We start from the raw sequence: 16,617 nt of genomic DNA on the forward strand, positions 1-16,617 counted from the left end.
GAAAAAACAAGTGCCCGCATAAGCAATGTAGGAGTCAATGTATGCAAGATCATGCACGTATCTATAATAAAAATCGATCCAATATAAAAAATATACACTACCAAAAAAGTGTGTTCTGTTTTTCCCATAATCTTTTTTTTTTTTTTTTTTTTAAATAAAATGAACACTGAGGGAGCGGGAAAAAAAAAAAAAATATCCCACACCCCCCTGATGATGCCTGGGGCAGCGCAGGAGGCGGGCCTGGGACGCCGAGGACCAGGCCGAAGCCGGGGGCTAAATTTTTACGCTGCCTCGCGGCCGAGGCAGCGCCGGCGTCCCCGGCCGCGAGGCGGCGGCGTCGCGGCCTAGGACGCCGAGAACCCGGCCGAAGCCGGGGGCTAAATTATGACGCCGCCTCGCGGCCGAGGCAGCGCCGGCGGCCCCGGCCGCGAGGCGGCGGCGTCGCGGCCTAGGACGCCGAGGACCAGGCCGAAGCCGGGGACTAAATTTTGACGCTGCCTCGCGGCCGAGGCAGCGCCGGAGACCCCGGCCGCGAGGCGGCGGCGGCGCGGCCTAGGACGCCGAGGACCAGGCCGAAGCCGGGGGCTAAATTTTGACGCTGCCTCGCGGCCGAGGCAGCGCCGGCGGCCCCGGCCGCGAGGCGGCGGCGTCGCGGCCTAGGACGCCGAGGACCCGGCCGAAGCCGGGGGCTAAATTATGACGCTGCCGCGCGCGGTGCCGGCGGATCCGGCCGCGAGGCGGCGGCGTCGCGGCCTAGGACGCCGAGGACCAGGCCGAAGCCGGGGACTAAATTTTGACGCTGCCTCGCGGCCGAGGCAGCGCCGGCGGCCCCGGCCGCGAGGCGGCGGCGTCGCGGCCTAGGACGCCGAGGACCCGGCCGAAGCCGGGGGCTAAATTATGACGCTGCCGCGCGCGGTGCCGGCGGATCCGGCCGCGAGGCGGCGGCGTCGCGGCCTAGAACGCCGGGGGCCCGGCCGACGCCGGGGGCTAAAGTCTGACGCTGCCGCGCGGGCAGAGGCAGCGCGGGCAGAGGCAGCGCCGGCGGAACCGGCAGCAAAGCGGCGGCGGCGCAGCCTGGGACGCCCAGTACCAAGCAGAAGCCGGGGAGCGGGGGTGCCCGGCGACTAGGCCCAGACCGGGGCCTAACATTTGTACAGCCGCCCGAGGGGGAGAAGGTAGGAGATGGTGTCCTACCTGATCCTCGGCGCGCTCCAGAGTGCAGGCTGAGACTCTGCACATACTCCTGTGTGCTCCGCTCGCAGAAGGGATGGCTGCGGGCACCAGGGAAACGGCTGAAGAAGGCAGGGAGGTGGACCTGGTGGGGGATAGAAACCCCTAAAAACGTAGCAGCGCTGCGGGCCCCATCCAGATCGAGACGCGCTGTGGTCCAGTCCCTATTTGCCTAGCCCCTTGCGCCCTTTGGGGTGATACCGCAGAGCGGATAGGGGTGCCCAGGAAGATTCTGCCCCGCACGAACACACCAGGGATTGGTACCGCGGGAATGGACGGGGACGAGGGCCCGAAGACTCAAACCTCTGCGACCCTAGGGAGTGGTACCCACCGGGCTGCGAGAGCTGAGGAAGATAAGTACGATACCTGCAGAAACAGAAAAGTACCACAGATGAGAGCGACGAGCGTCGCCGAGAAAAAATGAAAAAAATACGCAAAAAATCAAGTGGCTGAAGGGGGCCCAGTCGGCCCACATCAGCCTCCTACGACACTAAGCAAAAAACTGATTGAGCCCGCCTCCGGCTCAGGGGTTATACTGCTGGGGAGGAGCTAACTTTTTCTGTTTACTTAGTGTCAGCCTCCTAGTGACAGCAGCATAACCCATGGTCCTGTGTCCCCCAATGAAACGATAGAGAAAAGGAATTTACGGTAAGTAAACAAAATTCCCTTTTTCTTTGTCGCTCCATTGGGAGACCCAGACAATTGGGACGTCCAAGAGCAGTCCCTGGGTGGGTAAAAGAATACCTCAATCGAAAGAGCCGAAAAACGGCCCCCTCTTACAGGTGGGCAACCGCCGCCTGAAGGACTCGCCTACCTAGACTGGCGTCAGCCGACGCATAGGTATGCACTTGATAGTGCTTCGTGAAAGTGTGCAGACTAGACCACGTAGCTGCCTGACACACCTGCTGAGCCGTCGCCCGGTGCCGCAAAGCCCAGGACGCACCTACAGCTCTGGTAGAATGGGCTTTCAACCCTGAAGGAAGTGGAAGCCCAGAAGAACGGTAGGCCTCGAGAATCGGTTCCTTGATCCACCGAGCCAAGGTTGACTTGGAGGCCTGAGAGCCCTTACGCTGGCCAGCGACAAGGACAAAGAGCGCATCTGAACGGCGCAGGGGCGCCGTGCGAGACACCTAGAACCGGAGTGCTCTCACCAGATCCAAAGAGTGCAAATCCTTTTCACACTGGTGAATTGGATTAGGGCAAAAGGAAGGCAAGGAGATATCCTGATTTAGATGAAAAGGGGATACCACCTTAGGGAGAAATTCCGGGACCGGACGGAGAACCATCTTATCCTGGTGAAAAACCAGGAAGGGAGCTTTGCATGACAGCGCTGCAAGCTCAGACACTCTCCGAAGAGACGTGACTGCCACTAGGAAGGCCACCTTCTGCGAAAGACGGGAGAGAGAGACATCCCGCAGTGGCTCAAAAGGCGGCTTTTGAAGAGCCGTCAGGACCCTGTTAAGGTCCCAAGGTTCCAACGGACGTTTGTAAGGTGGGACTATGTGGCAGACCCCCTGCAGGAATGTGCGGACCTGCGGAAGCCTGGCTAGACGCTTCTGAAAAAAACACGGAGAGCGCTGACACTTGGCCCTTGATAGAGCCGAGGGACAAACCCATGTCCACTCCAGATTGAAGGAATTAAAGGAATGTGGGTAAGGCAAACGGCCATGGAGAAAAACAGTTAGCAGTGCTCCAGGACAGGAAGATTTGCCAAGACCTATAATAGATCTTGGCGGACGTTGGCTTCCTGGCCTGTCTCATGGTGGCAATGACATCCTGAGATAACCCTGAAGACGCTAGGAGCCAGGACTCAATGGCCACAGAGTCAGGTTGAGGGCCACAGAATTCAGATGGAAAAACGAACCTTGTGACAGCAAGTCTGGGCGGTCTGGAAGTGCCCACGGTTGACCCACCGTGAGATGCCACAGATCCGGATACCACAACCGCCTCGGCCAGTCTGGAGCGACGACAATGGCGCGACGGCAGTCGGACCTGATCTTGCGTAGTACTCTGGGCAGCATTGCCAGAGGGGGAAACACATACGGCAGTCGGAACTGCGACCAATCCTGCACTAACGCGTCCGCCGCCAGAGCTCTGTGATCCTGAGACCGTGCCATGAAGGCCGGGACCTTGTTGTTGTGCCGTGACGCCATGAGATCGACGTCCGGCGTTCCCCAGCGGCGACAGATCTCCCGAAACACGTCTGGGTGAAGAGACCATTCCCCCGCGTCCATGCCCTGACGACTGAGAAAATCTGCTTCCCAGTTTTCTACGCCCGGGATGTGAACTGCGGAGATGGTGGAGCCTGTGTCTTCCACCCACTGCAGAATCCGCCGGACTTCCTGGAAGGCCAGACGACTGCGAGTGCCGCCTTGGTGATTGATGTAGGCGACGGCAGTGGCGTTGTCCGACTGGATTCGGATCTGCCTGCCCTCCAGCCACCGATGGAAAGCCAATAGGGCTAGATATACTGCCCTTATCTCCAGAATATTGATCTAAAGGGACGATTCTATCGGAGTCCAGGTTCCTTGAGCCCTGTGGTGGAGAAAAACCGCTCCCCAACCTGACAGGCTCGCGTCCGTGGTGACCACAGCCCAGGTTGGGGGTAGGAATGATCTTCCTCCCGACAGAGATGTGGGTAGGAGCCACCACTGAAGTGATGTTTTGGTCGCGAGGGAAAGAGAGACGTTCTTGTCGAGGGAAGCCGCACTCTTGTCCCATTTGCGGAGAATATCCCATTGGAGTGGCCGTAGATGAAATTGTGCAAACGGCACTGCCTCCATAGCTGCCACCATCTTCCCCAGGAAGTGCATGAGGCGCCTTAAGGGGTGTGACTGACTCCGAAGAAGTGATTGCACCCCTGCCTGCAGAGAAAGCTGTTTGTCCCGCGGTAGCTTGACTAACGCTGGCTGTGTGTGAAACTCCATCCCAAGGTAAGTCAGTGATTGGGTTTGTGTCAACTTGGATTTCGGGAAGTTGATGATCCACCCGAACTGCTGGAGAGTCGCCAGAGCGACGGTAAGGCTTTGTTGACACGCCACCCGAGAAGGGGCCCTGACTAGGAGATCGTCCATGAGCGGGGAGGTTCTGAAGAAACGAGCCGCAGGACGTGAGCTGAACTCTATCCTGTAACCCTGAGACAGAATATCTCTCACCCATCGGTCTTGAACATGTGGCCACCAGGCGTCTCCAAAGCGGGAGAGCCTGCCACCGACCGAGGATGCGGCTAGGGGAGGCTGAGAGTCATGAGGAGGCCGTCTTGGAGGCAGTGCCTCCTGCGGCCTTTTGGGGGCGTGACTTGGACCGCCACGCATAGGAGTTCCTCTGGCCTTTCTCCGGCCTGTTGGACGAGGAGGATTGTGGCTTGGCGGAGGGACGAAAGGACCGAAACCTTGATTGTATTTTTCGTTGCGGAGGCTTCTTAGGTCTGGACTGGGGTAAGGAGGATTCCTTTCCCTTGGATTCCTTAATAATCTCATCCAATCGTTCGCCAAATAAACGGTCGCCAGAAAAAGGCAGACCAGTTAAGAACCTTTTGGAAGCCGAGTATGCTTTCCATTCGCGCAGCCACATGGCCCTGCGGACTGCCACGGAGTTAGCGGATGCTACAGCCGTCCGCCTAGCGGAGTCCAGGACGGCGTTCATGGCGTAGGACGAAAAGGCAGATGCCTGGGAAGTCAAAGACGAAACATGCGGAGCAGAATTCAGTGTGACAGCATTAATCTCAGCCAGACAAGCCGAGATCGCTTGGAGAGCCCACACAGCGGCAAAGGCCGGGGCGAAAGACGCGCCCGTGGCCTCATAGATGGACTTCACCAAGAGCTCTATCTGTCTGTCAGTGGCATCCTTCAGGAATGAGCCATCTGCAACAGACACAACGGATCTAGCAGCCAATTTGGAGACTGGCGGATCCACCTTGGGAGAGTGAGACCAGCCCTTAACAACTTCAGATGGAAAGGGATAACGCGTGTCAGTATGCCGTTTAGCAAAGCGCTTGTCAGGGAACGCCTGGGCTTCTGGACAGCATCCCTGAAGTTAGAGTGATCAAAAAACGTATTTCGCGTACGCTTGGGGAACCGAAACTGGTGTTTCTCCTGCTGAGAAGCCGACTCCTCCACAGGAGGAGGCGGGGGAGAGATATCCAACACCTGGTTGATGGATGAGATAAGATCATTTACTAAGGATCCCCCTCAGGTGTATCAAGGTTAAGGGCGAAGTCAGGGTCAGAGCCCTGAGCTCCCACATCCGCCTCGTCTTCCTGAGAGTCCTCCGAGCAGCGTGAGGAAGACGGGGAAGAGTCCCAGCGAGACCGCTTTGCCGGTCTGGGACTGCGGTCCGAGCAGGAGTCCTCCGCCTGAGACCTAGGGGCCAACCTGGGAGCGCGCTGCGGCGCGGACAGAGAGGGGCCTGGAGGAGACAAGCTAACAGGAACCGGGGCCTGTGAAGGGTCCGGTCTGGATTGCAATGCCTCCAGGAGCCTAGAAGACCATTTGTCCAAAGACTGTGCCATGGATTGAGAAAGGGACTGAGAGAGTTTCTCAGTAAAAGAGGCCAACCCCTGTGACTCTGTCCCTGCATGTTCAGGGGGAGCAGGGGGGTCTACCTGAGCCGAGGGGCCCACCAGTGCCCGAGGCTCCGGCTGAGCAAGCGTAGCAGGAGTCGAACACTGCTCACAGTGAGGGTACGTGGATCCCGCAGGCAACATAGCCCCACAAGAGGTACAGGCTGCGAAAAAAACCTGTGCCTTAGCAGTTTTGCTCCTTGTGGACGACATGCTGTTGTCTCCTAGGAGAGTGACCAACTGAGGGTATATAGGGACCAAGGTATACGGACTGACCGAACAGATATATATATATCTATTGAATAAACATATATATATATATATGTATCTATATCGGCACCTCAGGGGGCCAGCACCGGGTGACGGATGTGGCTTACCGACCGCTAACGAGCGGAGTGTGTCCTCCAGATTCCCTGCCTTGGATCCCCCGGAGCTGCTGAGCTGTTCACTGAGAAGCATCCACCGGCAGAAGCCAGAAAATGGCCGCCGGAGCTCTCAGGAGTGGAGCCGAGGGCGGCGCCTGCCAAGAGCGGGAATCTGGGGTCCCCACAGTGGTCAGTGAGGGGGGAGGAAGACATGCAGGATGCTCCAGCCCTCACATCCGACGTCATGCCGGAGAACCCGCCCTTACCCCTGACAGGCAGGCCCGGGGGCGGAATTTTTGCGACTAGGCCGCGGTGAAGCCGGGGACTAAATTTGAGGCCGCGCCCGACAAGCAGGCACGGTCGGCGCGGAAGTCCACCGGCCTCCTCAGTTTTAAAAGTACCGCGGCTCCTGGGAAGAAGGTGCGCTCTCTGTACGATCCCCGACAGGGATACAGAGTACCTTTAAGTTGCAGGGCCCGGTCCCTGGGGTTGAAGAGGCTCCGGTCCGGCAGGTTCCCTCAGGGGCTGCGGATGGAGCACGGTCCCAGCAAATGGAAAACCGCTCAGGATCCCACTTCTCCCAGAGCCGCTAAGGGATGGTGAAGGAGACGGCATGTGGCTCCAGCCTCTGTACCCGCAATGGGTACCTCAACCTTAACAACACCGCCGACATAGTGGGGTGAGAAGGGAACATGCCGGGGACCCCGTGGGGGTCCTCTTTTCTTCCAACCGACATAAAAAGTCTGAGAATTCATGAGTGGATGTGTGCCTCCTTCCACACAAAGCATAAAACTGAGGAGCCCGTGGTCCACGGGAGGGTGTATAGGCAGAGGGGAGGGGTTACACTTTTTAAAGTGTAATACTTTGTGTGGCCTCCAGAGGCAGAAGCTATACACCAAATTGTCTGGGTCTCCCAATGGAGCGACAAAGAAAATCTTTTTGGCGGACTGGAAGAGAATTCTATCCTGTAGCCGTGGGAGATGATATCTCTCACCCACTGATCGGAGACGTGTTGAAACCAAGCGTCGCCAAAGTGGGAGAGCCTGCCACCGACTAAGGACGTTGCTGGAGCGGGCAGATAGTCACGAGGAGGCTGCCTTAGTGGCAGCAGCTCCTGCGGTCTTCTGTGGACACGCTTTTGGGCGCCAGTTGGATTTCTGGTCCTTGGCTGAGTTAGCGGACGGGGCCGAGGGCTTAGAGGACGACCAGTTGGAGGAACGAAAGGAGCGAAACCTCGACTGATTCCTACCCTGGGCAGGTTTCCTGGCTTTAGTTTGAGGCATGGAAGTACTCTTCCCGCCAGTAGCTTCCTTAATAATTTCATCCAGCTGTTCTCCGAACAGCTGGGACCCAGCAAAAGGGAGCCCAGCAAGGTACTTCTTTGAAGAAGCATCTGCCTTCCACTCTCGAAGCCACAAGATTCTGCGGATAGCGAGGGAATTAGCCGAAGCCACCGCAGTGCGGTGAGAAGCCTCCAGCATGGCAGACATGGCATAGGATGAAAAGGCCGAAGCTTGGGAAGTTAAAGCCTCCATTTCGGGCATAGATTCCCTGGTGAGGGAATGCATCCCCTCCAGAGAAGCAGAGATGGCCTTGAGAGCCCACACTGCTGCAAAAGTCGGAGAAAACGCGGCCCCCGCCTCTTCATACACGGATTTGGCCAGAAGGTCAATCTGGCGGTCAGTGGAATCCTTAAGGGAAGTGCCATCAGCCACCGACACAACGGTCCGGGCTGCGAGCCTAGACACCGGAGGGTCTACCTTTGGGGACTGAGGCCACTCCTTGACCACCTCAGGTGGAAAGGGAAAACGGTCATCAGAACCACGCTTTGGGAAGCGCTTGTCAGGACAGGCCCTGGGCTTGGTCACAGCGGCCTGAAAACTGGAGTGGTTAAAGAACACACTCTTTGCTCTCTTAGGCAAGGTAAACTGGTGCTTTTCTGCTAGAGAGGGTTGCTCCTCTGACACTGGCGGATTGAGATCCAGTACAGAATTAATAGAAGCAATCAAGTCACTAAGATCTGAGTCACTTTCGGACAGATCAATGGGGCACATGGAGTTAGCCTCCAAGCCCCCTGTAAAGGCATCCTCCTCATCCTGCGAGTCAGCTCTGGAATCAGAGCCACGGGAGGAGGAGGGAGAGGGAACCCTGCGTCTCTTCTTAGGAGGACAGGGTCTGGGCCCTGATGATGAATCCTCTGTGAGATCCGGTCCTGAGGGACCCCTAGCAGCAGAGGCACCCTGTGAAGGGGGCTGATGCATATTCATCAACGTCCTGGACAGAAGTCCCATGGACTCAGCAAAAAAGAGAATTTTGTTACTTACCGTAAATTCTTTTTCTTATAGTTCCGTATTGGGAGACCCAGACCATGGGTGTTTAGCTTCTGCCTCCGGAGGACACACAAAGTACTACACTTAAAAGTGTAGCTCCTCCCTCTGAGCTTATACACCCCCTGGTAGCCAGTCCTAGCCAGTTTAGTGCAAAAGCTGAAGGAGAGTAGCCACCCACAAGTAGAACCGAGTAAGAACCGGAACAACCGGAGACTCTGTCCACGACAACAGCCGGTGATAACACACGGAACAAGAAAATTGCCAACAGGCAACAGGGAGGGAGCTGGGTCTCCCAATACGGAACTATAAGAAAAAGAATTTACGGTAAGTAACAAAATTCTCTTTTTCTTTATCGTTCCTTTGGGAGACCCAGACCATGGGACATTCCAAAGCTGTCCCTGGGTGGGAATAAACAGAAAAAACTAAGAAGTAGGCGGAGCCTAACTTCACAAGTGGGCGACAGCCGCCTGAAGGATGCGTCTGCCCAAGCTCGCATCTGCCGAAGCATGAGCATGCACTTGGTAGTGCTTCGAAAAGGTATGCAGGCTAGTCCAAGTGGCAGCCTGACAGACTTGTTGAGCCGTAGCCTGGTGCCTAAAAGCTCAAGAGGCACCGACAGCTCTGGTCGAGTGTGCCTTGATCCCCGGCGGGGGAGGCACCTGAGTACTCTGGTAGGCGTCCGAAATGGTCGATCTAATCCAACGGGCCAAGGTCGGCTTAGAAGCAGAGAGACCCTTGCGCCGCCCTGTGGTTAGCACAAAAAGAGAAGTGCACCGCCTAAGTGCAGCGGTGCGAGACACATAGATCCGGAAAGCACGCACCAGATCTAGAGTATGCAACGCTTTCTCAAAGCGATGAACAGGGGCCGGACAGAAGGAAGGCAAGGAAATATCCTGGTTAAGGTGGAAGGGAGAGACCACCTTAGGAAGAAAGTCCGGGGTCGGACGGAGAACTACCTTGTCTTGGTGAAAAAACAAAAAAGGTGACTCCGAGGAGAGCGCAGCCAAATCAGAGACTCTCCTGAGAGAAGTTATGGCAACTAGAAAGGCCACCTTTTGAGAAAGATGATACAAAGAAACCTCCCTAAGAGGCTCAAAGGGGGGTTTCTGTAAGGCCGTGAGGACCAGATTAAGGTCCCAGGGATCCAAGGGCCGCCGATAAGGCGGAATGATGTGAGACGCACCTTGCATGAAGGTGCGGACCTGAGCCAGCCGGGCGAGACGCCGCTGGAACAGCACTGATAGAGCTGAGACTTGTCCCTTGAGAGAGTTGAGGGACAGTCCTAGCTGCAGACCGGACTGTAAAAAAGACAGAAGGGTCGGCAACGAGAATGGCCAAGGAGAATGGCCGGAAGAGCGACACCAGGACAGGAAAATTTTCCAAGTCCTGTGATAGATCTTGACGGAGGAAGACTTACGGGCCCGAGTCATAGTGGAGATGACTTCAGGAGGAATACCAGAAGCCGTCCATTCTGATCTTGCGCAGGACTCTGGGCAGGAGAGCTAGAGGGGGAAACACGTAGGACAGACGAAACTGGGACCAGTCTTGAACCACAGCGTCCGCGGCGAAGGCCTGAGGATCGTGGGAGCAAGCCACGTAAACCGGAACCTTGTTGTTGTGACGGGATGCCATTAGGTCCACGTCCGGAGTGCCCCACTTGCGGCAGATTGACTGAAACACTGCCGGGTGCAGGGACCACTCGCCACCATCTACGGATTGACGGCTGAGATAATCTGCCTCCCAGTTTTCTACGCCAGGGATGTGGACTGCGGATATGGTGGACTTGGAGTCCTCCGCCCATTGAAGAATGCGTTGGACCTCCAACATTGCCAGGCGGCTGCGTGTCCCGCCTTGGTGATTGATGTAGGCAACCGCTGTCGCGTTGTCTGACTGGACTCGAATGTGCCTGCCCTCCAACAGGTGGTGAAAGGCTAGGAGAGCTAGAAGCACAGCTCTGGTTTCCAGCACATTGATTGAAAGGGCTGACTCGGACGGAGTCCAAGTGCCCTGTGCTCTGTGGTGGAGATGTACCGCTCCCCAGCCGGATAGGCTGGCATCCGTGGTGAGAATCACCCAGGACGGAGTCAGGAAGGAGCGCCCTTGGGACAGGGAGAGGGGTCGAAGCCACCACTGAAGAGAGCTCCTGGTCCGTGGCGACAGAGCCACTAACCTCTGTAAGGAGGAAGGCCGCTTGTCCCAACAGCGGAGAATGTCCAGCTGCAGAGGACGCAGATGGAACTGGGCAAAGGGAACCGCCTCCATAGAGGCCACCATTTGACCCAGCACCTGCATCAGGCGCCTGAGGGAATAACGGCGGGGCCTCAGGAGAGAGCGCACCGCTAGCCGGAGAGACTGCTGTTTGACTAAGGGCAACTTCACAAGTGCCGGCAAAGTCTCGAACTGCATCCCTAGGTACGTGAGACTCTGGGTCGGAGTCAGAGTGGATTTGGGAAGATTGACAATCCACCCGAATTGGGCTAGGGTGGCGAGAGTGAGCGAAACACTCCGCTGACAGTCTGCGCTGGATGAAGCCTTGACCAGAAGGTCGTCCAGATAAGGAAGCACTGCTAACCCCTGGAGGAGCAGGACCGCAATCACTGCCGCCATGACCTTGGTGAATACCCGAGGGGCCGTGGCTAACCCGAAGGGGAGAGCCACGAATTGGAAATGATCCTCTCCTATCGCAAAACGTAACCAATGCTGATGTGACACTGCGATTGGCACATGTAGATAGGCATCTCTGATGTCGATGGACGCCAGGAACTCCCCTTGGGTCATAGAGGCAATGACTGATCGCAGAGACTCCATGCGAAAATGCCGCACCCGGACATGCTTGTTGAGAAGCTTGAGATCCAGGATGGGCCGGAAGGTACCGTCCTTTTTTGGAACTAGGAAGAGATTTGAGTAAAAACCTCTGAACCGTTCCTGAGCGGGAACTGGGACAATCACTCCGTTTGCCTGCAAGGACGCCACGGCCTGCGAGAAGGCGGCGGCCTTGGAGCAGGGGGGAGTTGAGAGAAAAAATCTGTTTGGAGGGCTGGAAGAGAATTCTATCCTGTAGCCGTGAGATATGATGTCTCTCACCCACTGATCGGAGACTTGCTTTAACCAAGCGTCGCCAAAGTGGGAGAGCCTGCCACCGACTAAGGACGTGGCTGGAGCGGGCCGAGAGTCATGAGGATGCTGCCTTAGTGGCAGAACCTCCTGCGGTCTTCTGCGGACGTGCTTTTGGGCGCCAGTTGGATTTCTGATCCTTGGCTGAGTTAGCGGACGAGGCGGAAGGCTTAGAGGATGACCAGTTGGAGGAACGAAAGGAACGAAACCTCGATTGATTCCTACCCTGGGCGGGTTTCCTGGTCTTAGTTTGTGGCATGGAAGTACTCTTCCCGCCAGTAGCTTCTTTAATGATTTCATCCAGCTGTTCACCAAACAGCCGTGAACCAGCAAAAGGGAGCCCAGCAAGAAACTTCTTGGACGAAGCATCTGCCTTCCACTCTCGAAGCCACAAAATCCTGCGGATAACAAGAGAATTAGCTGAAGCCACCGCAGTGCGGTGAGCAGCCTCTAGCATGGCAGACATGGCATAAGATGAAAAAGCTGAAGCCTGAGCAGTTAAGGTAACCATCTCAGGCATAGATTCCTTGGTGAGGGAATGCATCTCCTCTAGAGAAGCTGAGATGGCTTTGAGAGCCCACACTGCTGCAAAAGTCGGGGAAAACGCGGCCCCCGCAGCTTCATACACAGATTTGGCCAGAAGGTCAATCTGACGGTCAGTGGAATCCTTAAGTGAGGTGCCGTCAGCCACCAACACAACGGTCCGGGCTGAGAGCCTAGACACCGGAGGGTCTACCTTTGGGGAGTGAGACCACTCCTTGACCACCTCAGGTGGAAAGGGAAACCGGTCATCAGAACCACGCTTTGGAAAGCGTTTGTCAGGGCAGGCCCTGGGTTTGGTCACAGCGGTCTGAAAACTGGAGTGGTTAAAGAACACACTCTTCACTCTCTTAGGCGAGGTAAACTGATGTTTTTCTGCCAAAGAGAGTTGCTCCTCTGACACTGGCGGATTGAGATCCAGCACAGAATTAATAGAAGCAATCAAATCACTAAGATCTGAGTCACCCTCAGAGAAATCGATGGGATACATAGCCTCCGAGCCCCCAGTGAGGGCATCCTCCTCATCTTGAGAGTCAGCTCTTGAGACAGAGCCGTGGGATGGGGAGGGGGGGGGAAACCCTGCGCCTTCTCTTAGAAGGACGGGGTCTGGGATCAGATGATGAATCCTCCGTGAGCTCCGATGGACAGAGGTCAGAGGATAGGAGTGCTCTGTCAAGAGTATTAGAGGCACCCTGTGAGGGATGCTGATGCATATTCATCAAAGTCCTGGACAAAAGTCCCATGGACTCAGCAAATGACTGGGATATGGACCTAGAAAAGGACTCTACCCAGGCCGGGGGTTCAGTCACAGGTGCAGCAGCAGCCTGAGAGACCACTGGGGGTGAGACTCCAGGCTGTGGCACCGCCAAGTTAGAGCAACCATCACAGTGTGGATAAATGCTCGGCTCATGCAGCAGGAGCTTACATGCAGTGCATGCAGCATAAAGCTTTGGAGCCTTGCTCCTTGTGTGAGACATGCTGCTGGAGTGGGGGCTTTGCAGAGAATGAACCCCAGGGAGAATATACAGAGGTCCACAACCGGAGACCGGCTGTGGCTTACCAGACCGCAGAGCGCGGTGTTGTGTGCCCTCCAGATCCCGAAGCCCGGTCCCCCAGTGCGCAGCACCTCAGCAGAGATGCAGAATGCAGGATGTCCCAGAGCAGAGTGAACTCTGCCTGAGAAATGGCCCCCGGAGCGGAGAGGGGGCAGGACTAGGGGCGTTCCTATAAAAGAGCGGGAACTGGAGGGCTATAGAGACCTGCAGGGAAGGAGGGACGCCCCAGCAGTGGGGAGTGTCCCTCCCCTGTGTAGAACGGCCGCCGGGAGGAGCCGAACCTGTCCCTCTGCATGAGTGACATGCGAGGGCAGGAAAAGGAAGCTAGGCCTCCGGCGAAGCCGAGGCCTAAATTTAAGCGGCGAGGCCGACAAGCAGGCACCATCGGCGCGGTTCTCAGGCAAAAGCTAGAGAACCCGCCGGAAAAGTTAAAACAATCACATACAGCATACTCTCCCCTTACAATAAAGAACCGGGACCCCCAACATAAACGTCTCAGGTACTTACCTGCTGAGACGCAGGGCCATGTCCCTGGGGATGAGTGCTCCGGTCCAACAGAATCCTCAAGGGGCTGTGGATGGAGACCGGACTCCTGCCAGGCATGGAGACCGTGCTGGCTCCCACTTCAAGCCAGAGCCCAGAAGGGATGGTGAAGGAGCGCGGCATGTAAGGCTTCAGCCTTGTAAATCAACCTTAACAACACCGCCGACACAGTGGGGTGAGAAGGGACATGCCGGGAGTCCAGACATGGACCCGCTTTTCTTCAAACTCTTTCCAAAAGTCAAACAAATCAGATGAGAATGCATGTGTGGATGTATGCCTCCTGACACAAAGCAATAAACTGGCTAGGACTGGCTACCAGGGGGTGTATAAGCTCAGAGGGAGGAGCTACACTTTTAAGTGTAGTACTTTGTGTGTCCTCCGGAGGCAGAAGCTAAACACCCATGGTCTGGGTCTCCCAAAGGAACGATAAAGAAAGACTGGGAGATAGACCTAGAAAAGGATTCTACCCAAGCCGGGGGTTCAGCCACAGGAGTAGGAGCAGCCTGAGAAACCACTGGGGGTGAGACTCCAGGCTGTGGCACCGCCAAGTTAGAGCAGGCATCACAATGTGGGAAGGTGCTCGGTTCAGGCAGCAGGAGCTTACATGCAGCGCATACAGCATAAAGCTTTGGGGCCTTGCTCCTCGTGTGAGACATGCTGCTGGAGTGGGGGCTCTGCCAGAGAATGAACCCCAGAGTATATACAGAGGTCCACAACCGGAGACCGGTTGTGGCTTACCAGACCGCTGGAGCGGTGTTGTGTGCCCTCCAGATCCCGAAGCCCGGACCCCCAAGCACAGCACCTCAGCAGAGATGCTGCAGACCAGCGCTGCAATGACTGATCGCAGAGAGAACGCTGAGAAAATGGCCGCCGGAGCGAAGAGAGGGGGCGGGACTTGCTTGAGGAGCGGGATCTGAAGACCAAAGAGACCTACAGGGGAGGGGACACACACTGCAGTGGGGAGTGTCCCTCCCCTGTACAGAACGGCCGCCGGGAGGAGCCGAGCCTGTCCCTCTGCATGAGTGACATGCGAGAGCAGTGAAACAGAAACTAGGCCTCCGGCGAAGCCGGGGCCTAAATCTGAGCGGCGCGGCCGACGCGCAGGCACCATCGGCGCGGTTCTCAGGCGACAGCTAGAGAACCCGCCGGAAATGTCAGAAAACACAGAAAGCACACTCTCCCACAACAATAAAGTACAGGGACCCCGAAATCTAAACGTCTCAGGTACTTAGCTTGCTGAGACGCAGGGCCAAGTCCCTGGGGATGAGTGCTCCGGTCCAGCAGGGTCCTGAAGGGCAGCGGATGGAGACCGGTCTCCTGCCAAGCATGGAGACCGTGCTGGCTCCCACTTCAAGCCAGAGCCCAGGAGGGATGGTGAAGGAGCGCGGCATGTAAGGCTCCAGCCTAGGAATCAACCTTACAACACCGCCGACACAGTGGGGTGAGAAGGGACATGCCGGGGGTCCAGACGTGGACCCCACTCTTCAATCTCGTTCCAAAAGGAAAAAATCTATGAGAATGCATGTGTGGATGTATGCCTCCTGAACACAAAGCGATAAACTGGCTGGGTCTGCTCACCAGGGGGTGTATAAGCTCAGGGGGAGGAGCTACACTTTTAAGTGTAGTACTTTGTGTGTCCTCCGGAGGCAGAAGCTAAACACCCATGGTCTGTGTCTCCCAAAGGAACGATAAAGAAAATAAATTTATATAAAATGTGCAGGATTTATCCCTATACCTTCAGGTAAACAGCATTTCTGATTTCTGGACATGACATGTTAAATTATTAAAGGGAACAACACAAAATAATGCCACCAAATTGGCCATCTGGACTGCAGGACGTATCCTGCCAACTTCACCTCCCTTCCCAATTGTATGAAGAGCATTTACTTACTTCTCTTTTTCTTTTTGGTGCCACCAAGAGCAGAGTTCAAAGCATTTAAGAACCAGGAAAGAAAGTCGACGCCATCACCTAGAAAACATACAATTATACTAAAATGAAACTGCACATGACCGTTGTCTTAAAAAAAGAAAGAGACACGGCGCCCCGGCCACGCCAAAAGAGGAGCGTCGCCCCGGCCACGCCAAAAGAGGAGCGTCGCCCCGGCCACGCCAAAAGAGGAGCGTCGCCCCGGCCACGCCAAAAGAGGAGCGGCACCCCGGCCACGCCGAAAGAGGAGCGGCGCCCCGGCCACGTCGAAAGAGGAGCGGCGCCCCGGCCACGTCGAAAGAGGAGCGGCGCCCCGGCCACGTCGAAAGAGGAGCGGCGCCCCGGCCACGCCGAAAGAGGAGCGGCGCCCCGGCCACGCCGAAAGAGGAGCAGCGCCCCGGCCACGCCGAAAGAGGAGCAGCGCTCCGGTCTTACCTTGTTTAGTGATCTGGAAGTTCTTCTTGCTGCAGAGAACCACGGCCTGCAGCATCTCATGTGGTGACACATGCGCCTTAAAGTTTCTGGGGTTCCACAATTTACGCATCAGCTCTCCGAACCTCTGTACCAAGAGGAACATTATGTCCCCTGGAGGCCGTTGAATTCCACGATAGTTTTCTTCCTCCAAAAAGTAATTCCTCAGCGGGGGAACATTGGATAATGCCTGGAATAGATGTACAATACAGAAAATGGAAACAGAACATATCAGGCAAAGAAGCTGCTGCACGGTGACATACTGATAATTTATATTCCTCACTAACAGTCTTTTATATATTTTTTAGTGATCTAGGGATATAGATACTTCCCTAAGAGGGGTCTCCTTTATGACGTCACCCACTGATTCTGAGAATGGGCTCATTCTCCATTGATAACTCTATAACAAGGTATTACATTTTTTGCTCTCCTGTTCTTTTATGACTACAACTCCCAGCATGCCCTGACAAGTTTTAGCTCA

At 55.9% G+C, this 16,617-nt stretch overlaps 1 protein-coding gene across 1 annotated transcript in view; it reads right to left on the reverse strand.

The window, feature by feature from the left end:
* Positions 1 to 16,617, reverse strand: part of USP39 (ubiquitin specific peptidase 39) — a 116,439-nt gene that overhangs the window by 63,428 nt on the left and 36,394 nt on the right. The window contains exons 6-7 of the mRNA XM_075346301.1: positions 16,101 to 16,326; positions 15,630 to 15,707 (exon numbers count right to left, since the gene is read on the reverse strand). Coding sequence (XP_075202416.1) covers positions 15,630 to 15,707; positions 16,101 to 16,326 — 304 coding nt within the window. The remainder of the gene's footprint in view (positions 1 to 15,629; positions 15,708 to 16,100; positions 16,327 to 16,617) is intronic.

The sequence above is a fragment of the Anomaloglossus baeobatrachus genome, chromosome 4 (genome assembly GCF_048569485.1).
Source record: "Anomaloglossus baeobatrachus isolate aAnoBae1 chromosome 4, aAnoBae1.hap1, whole genome shotgun sequence".
NCBI classification, from domain to species: Eukaryota; Metazoa; Chordata; class Amphibia; order Anura; family Aromobatidae; genus Anomaloglossus; species Anomaloglossus baeobatrachus.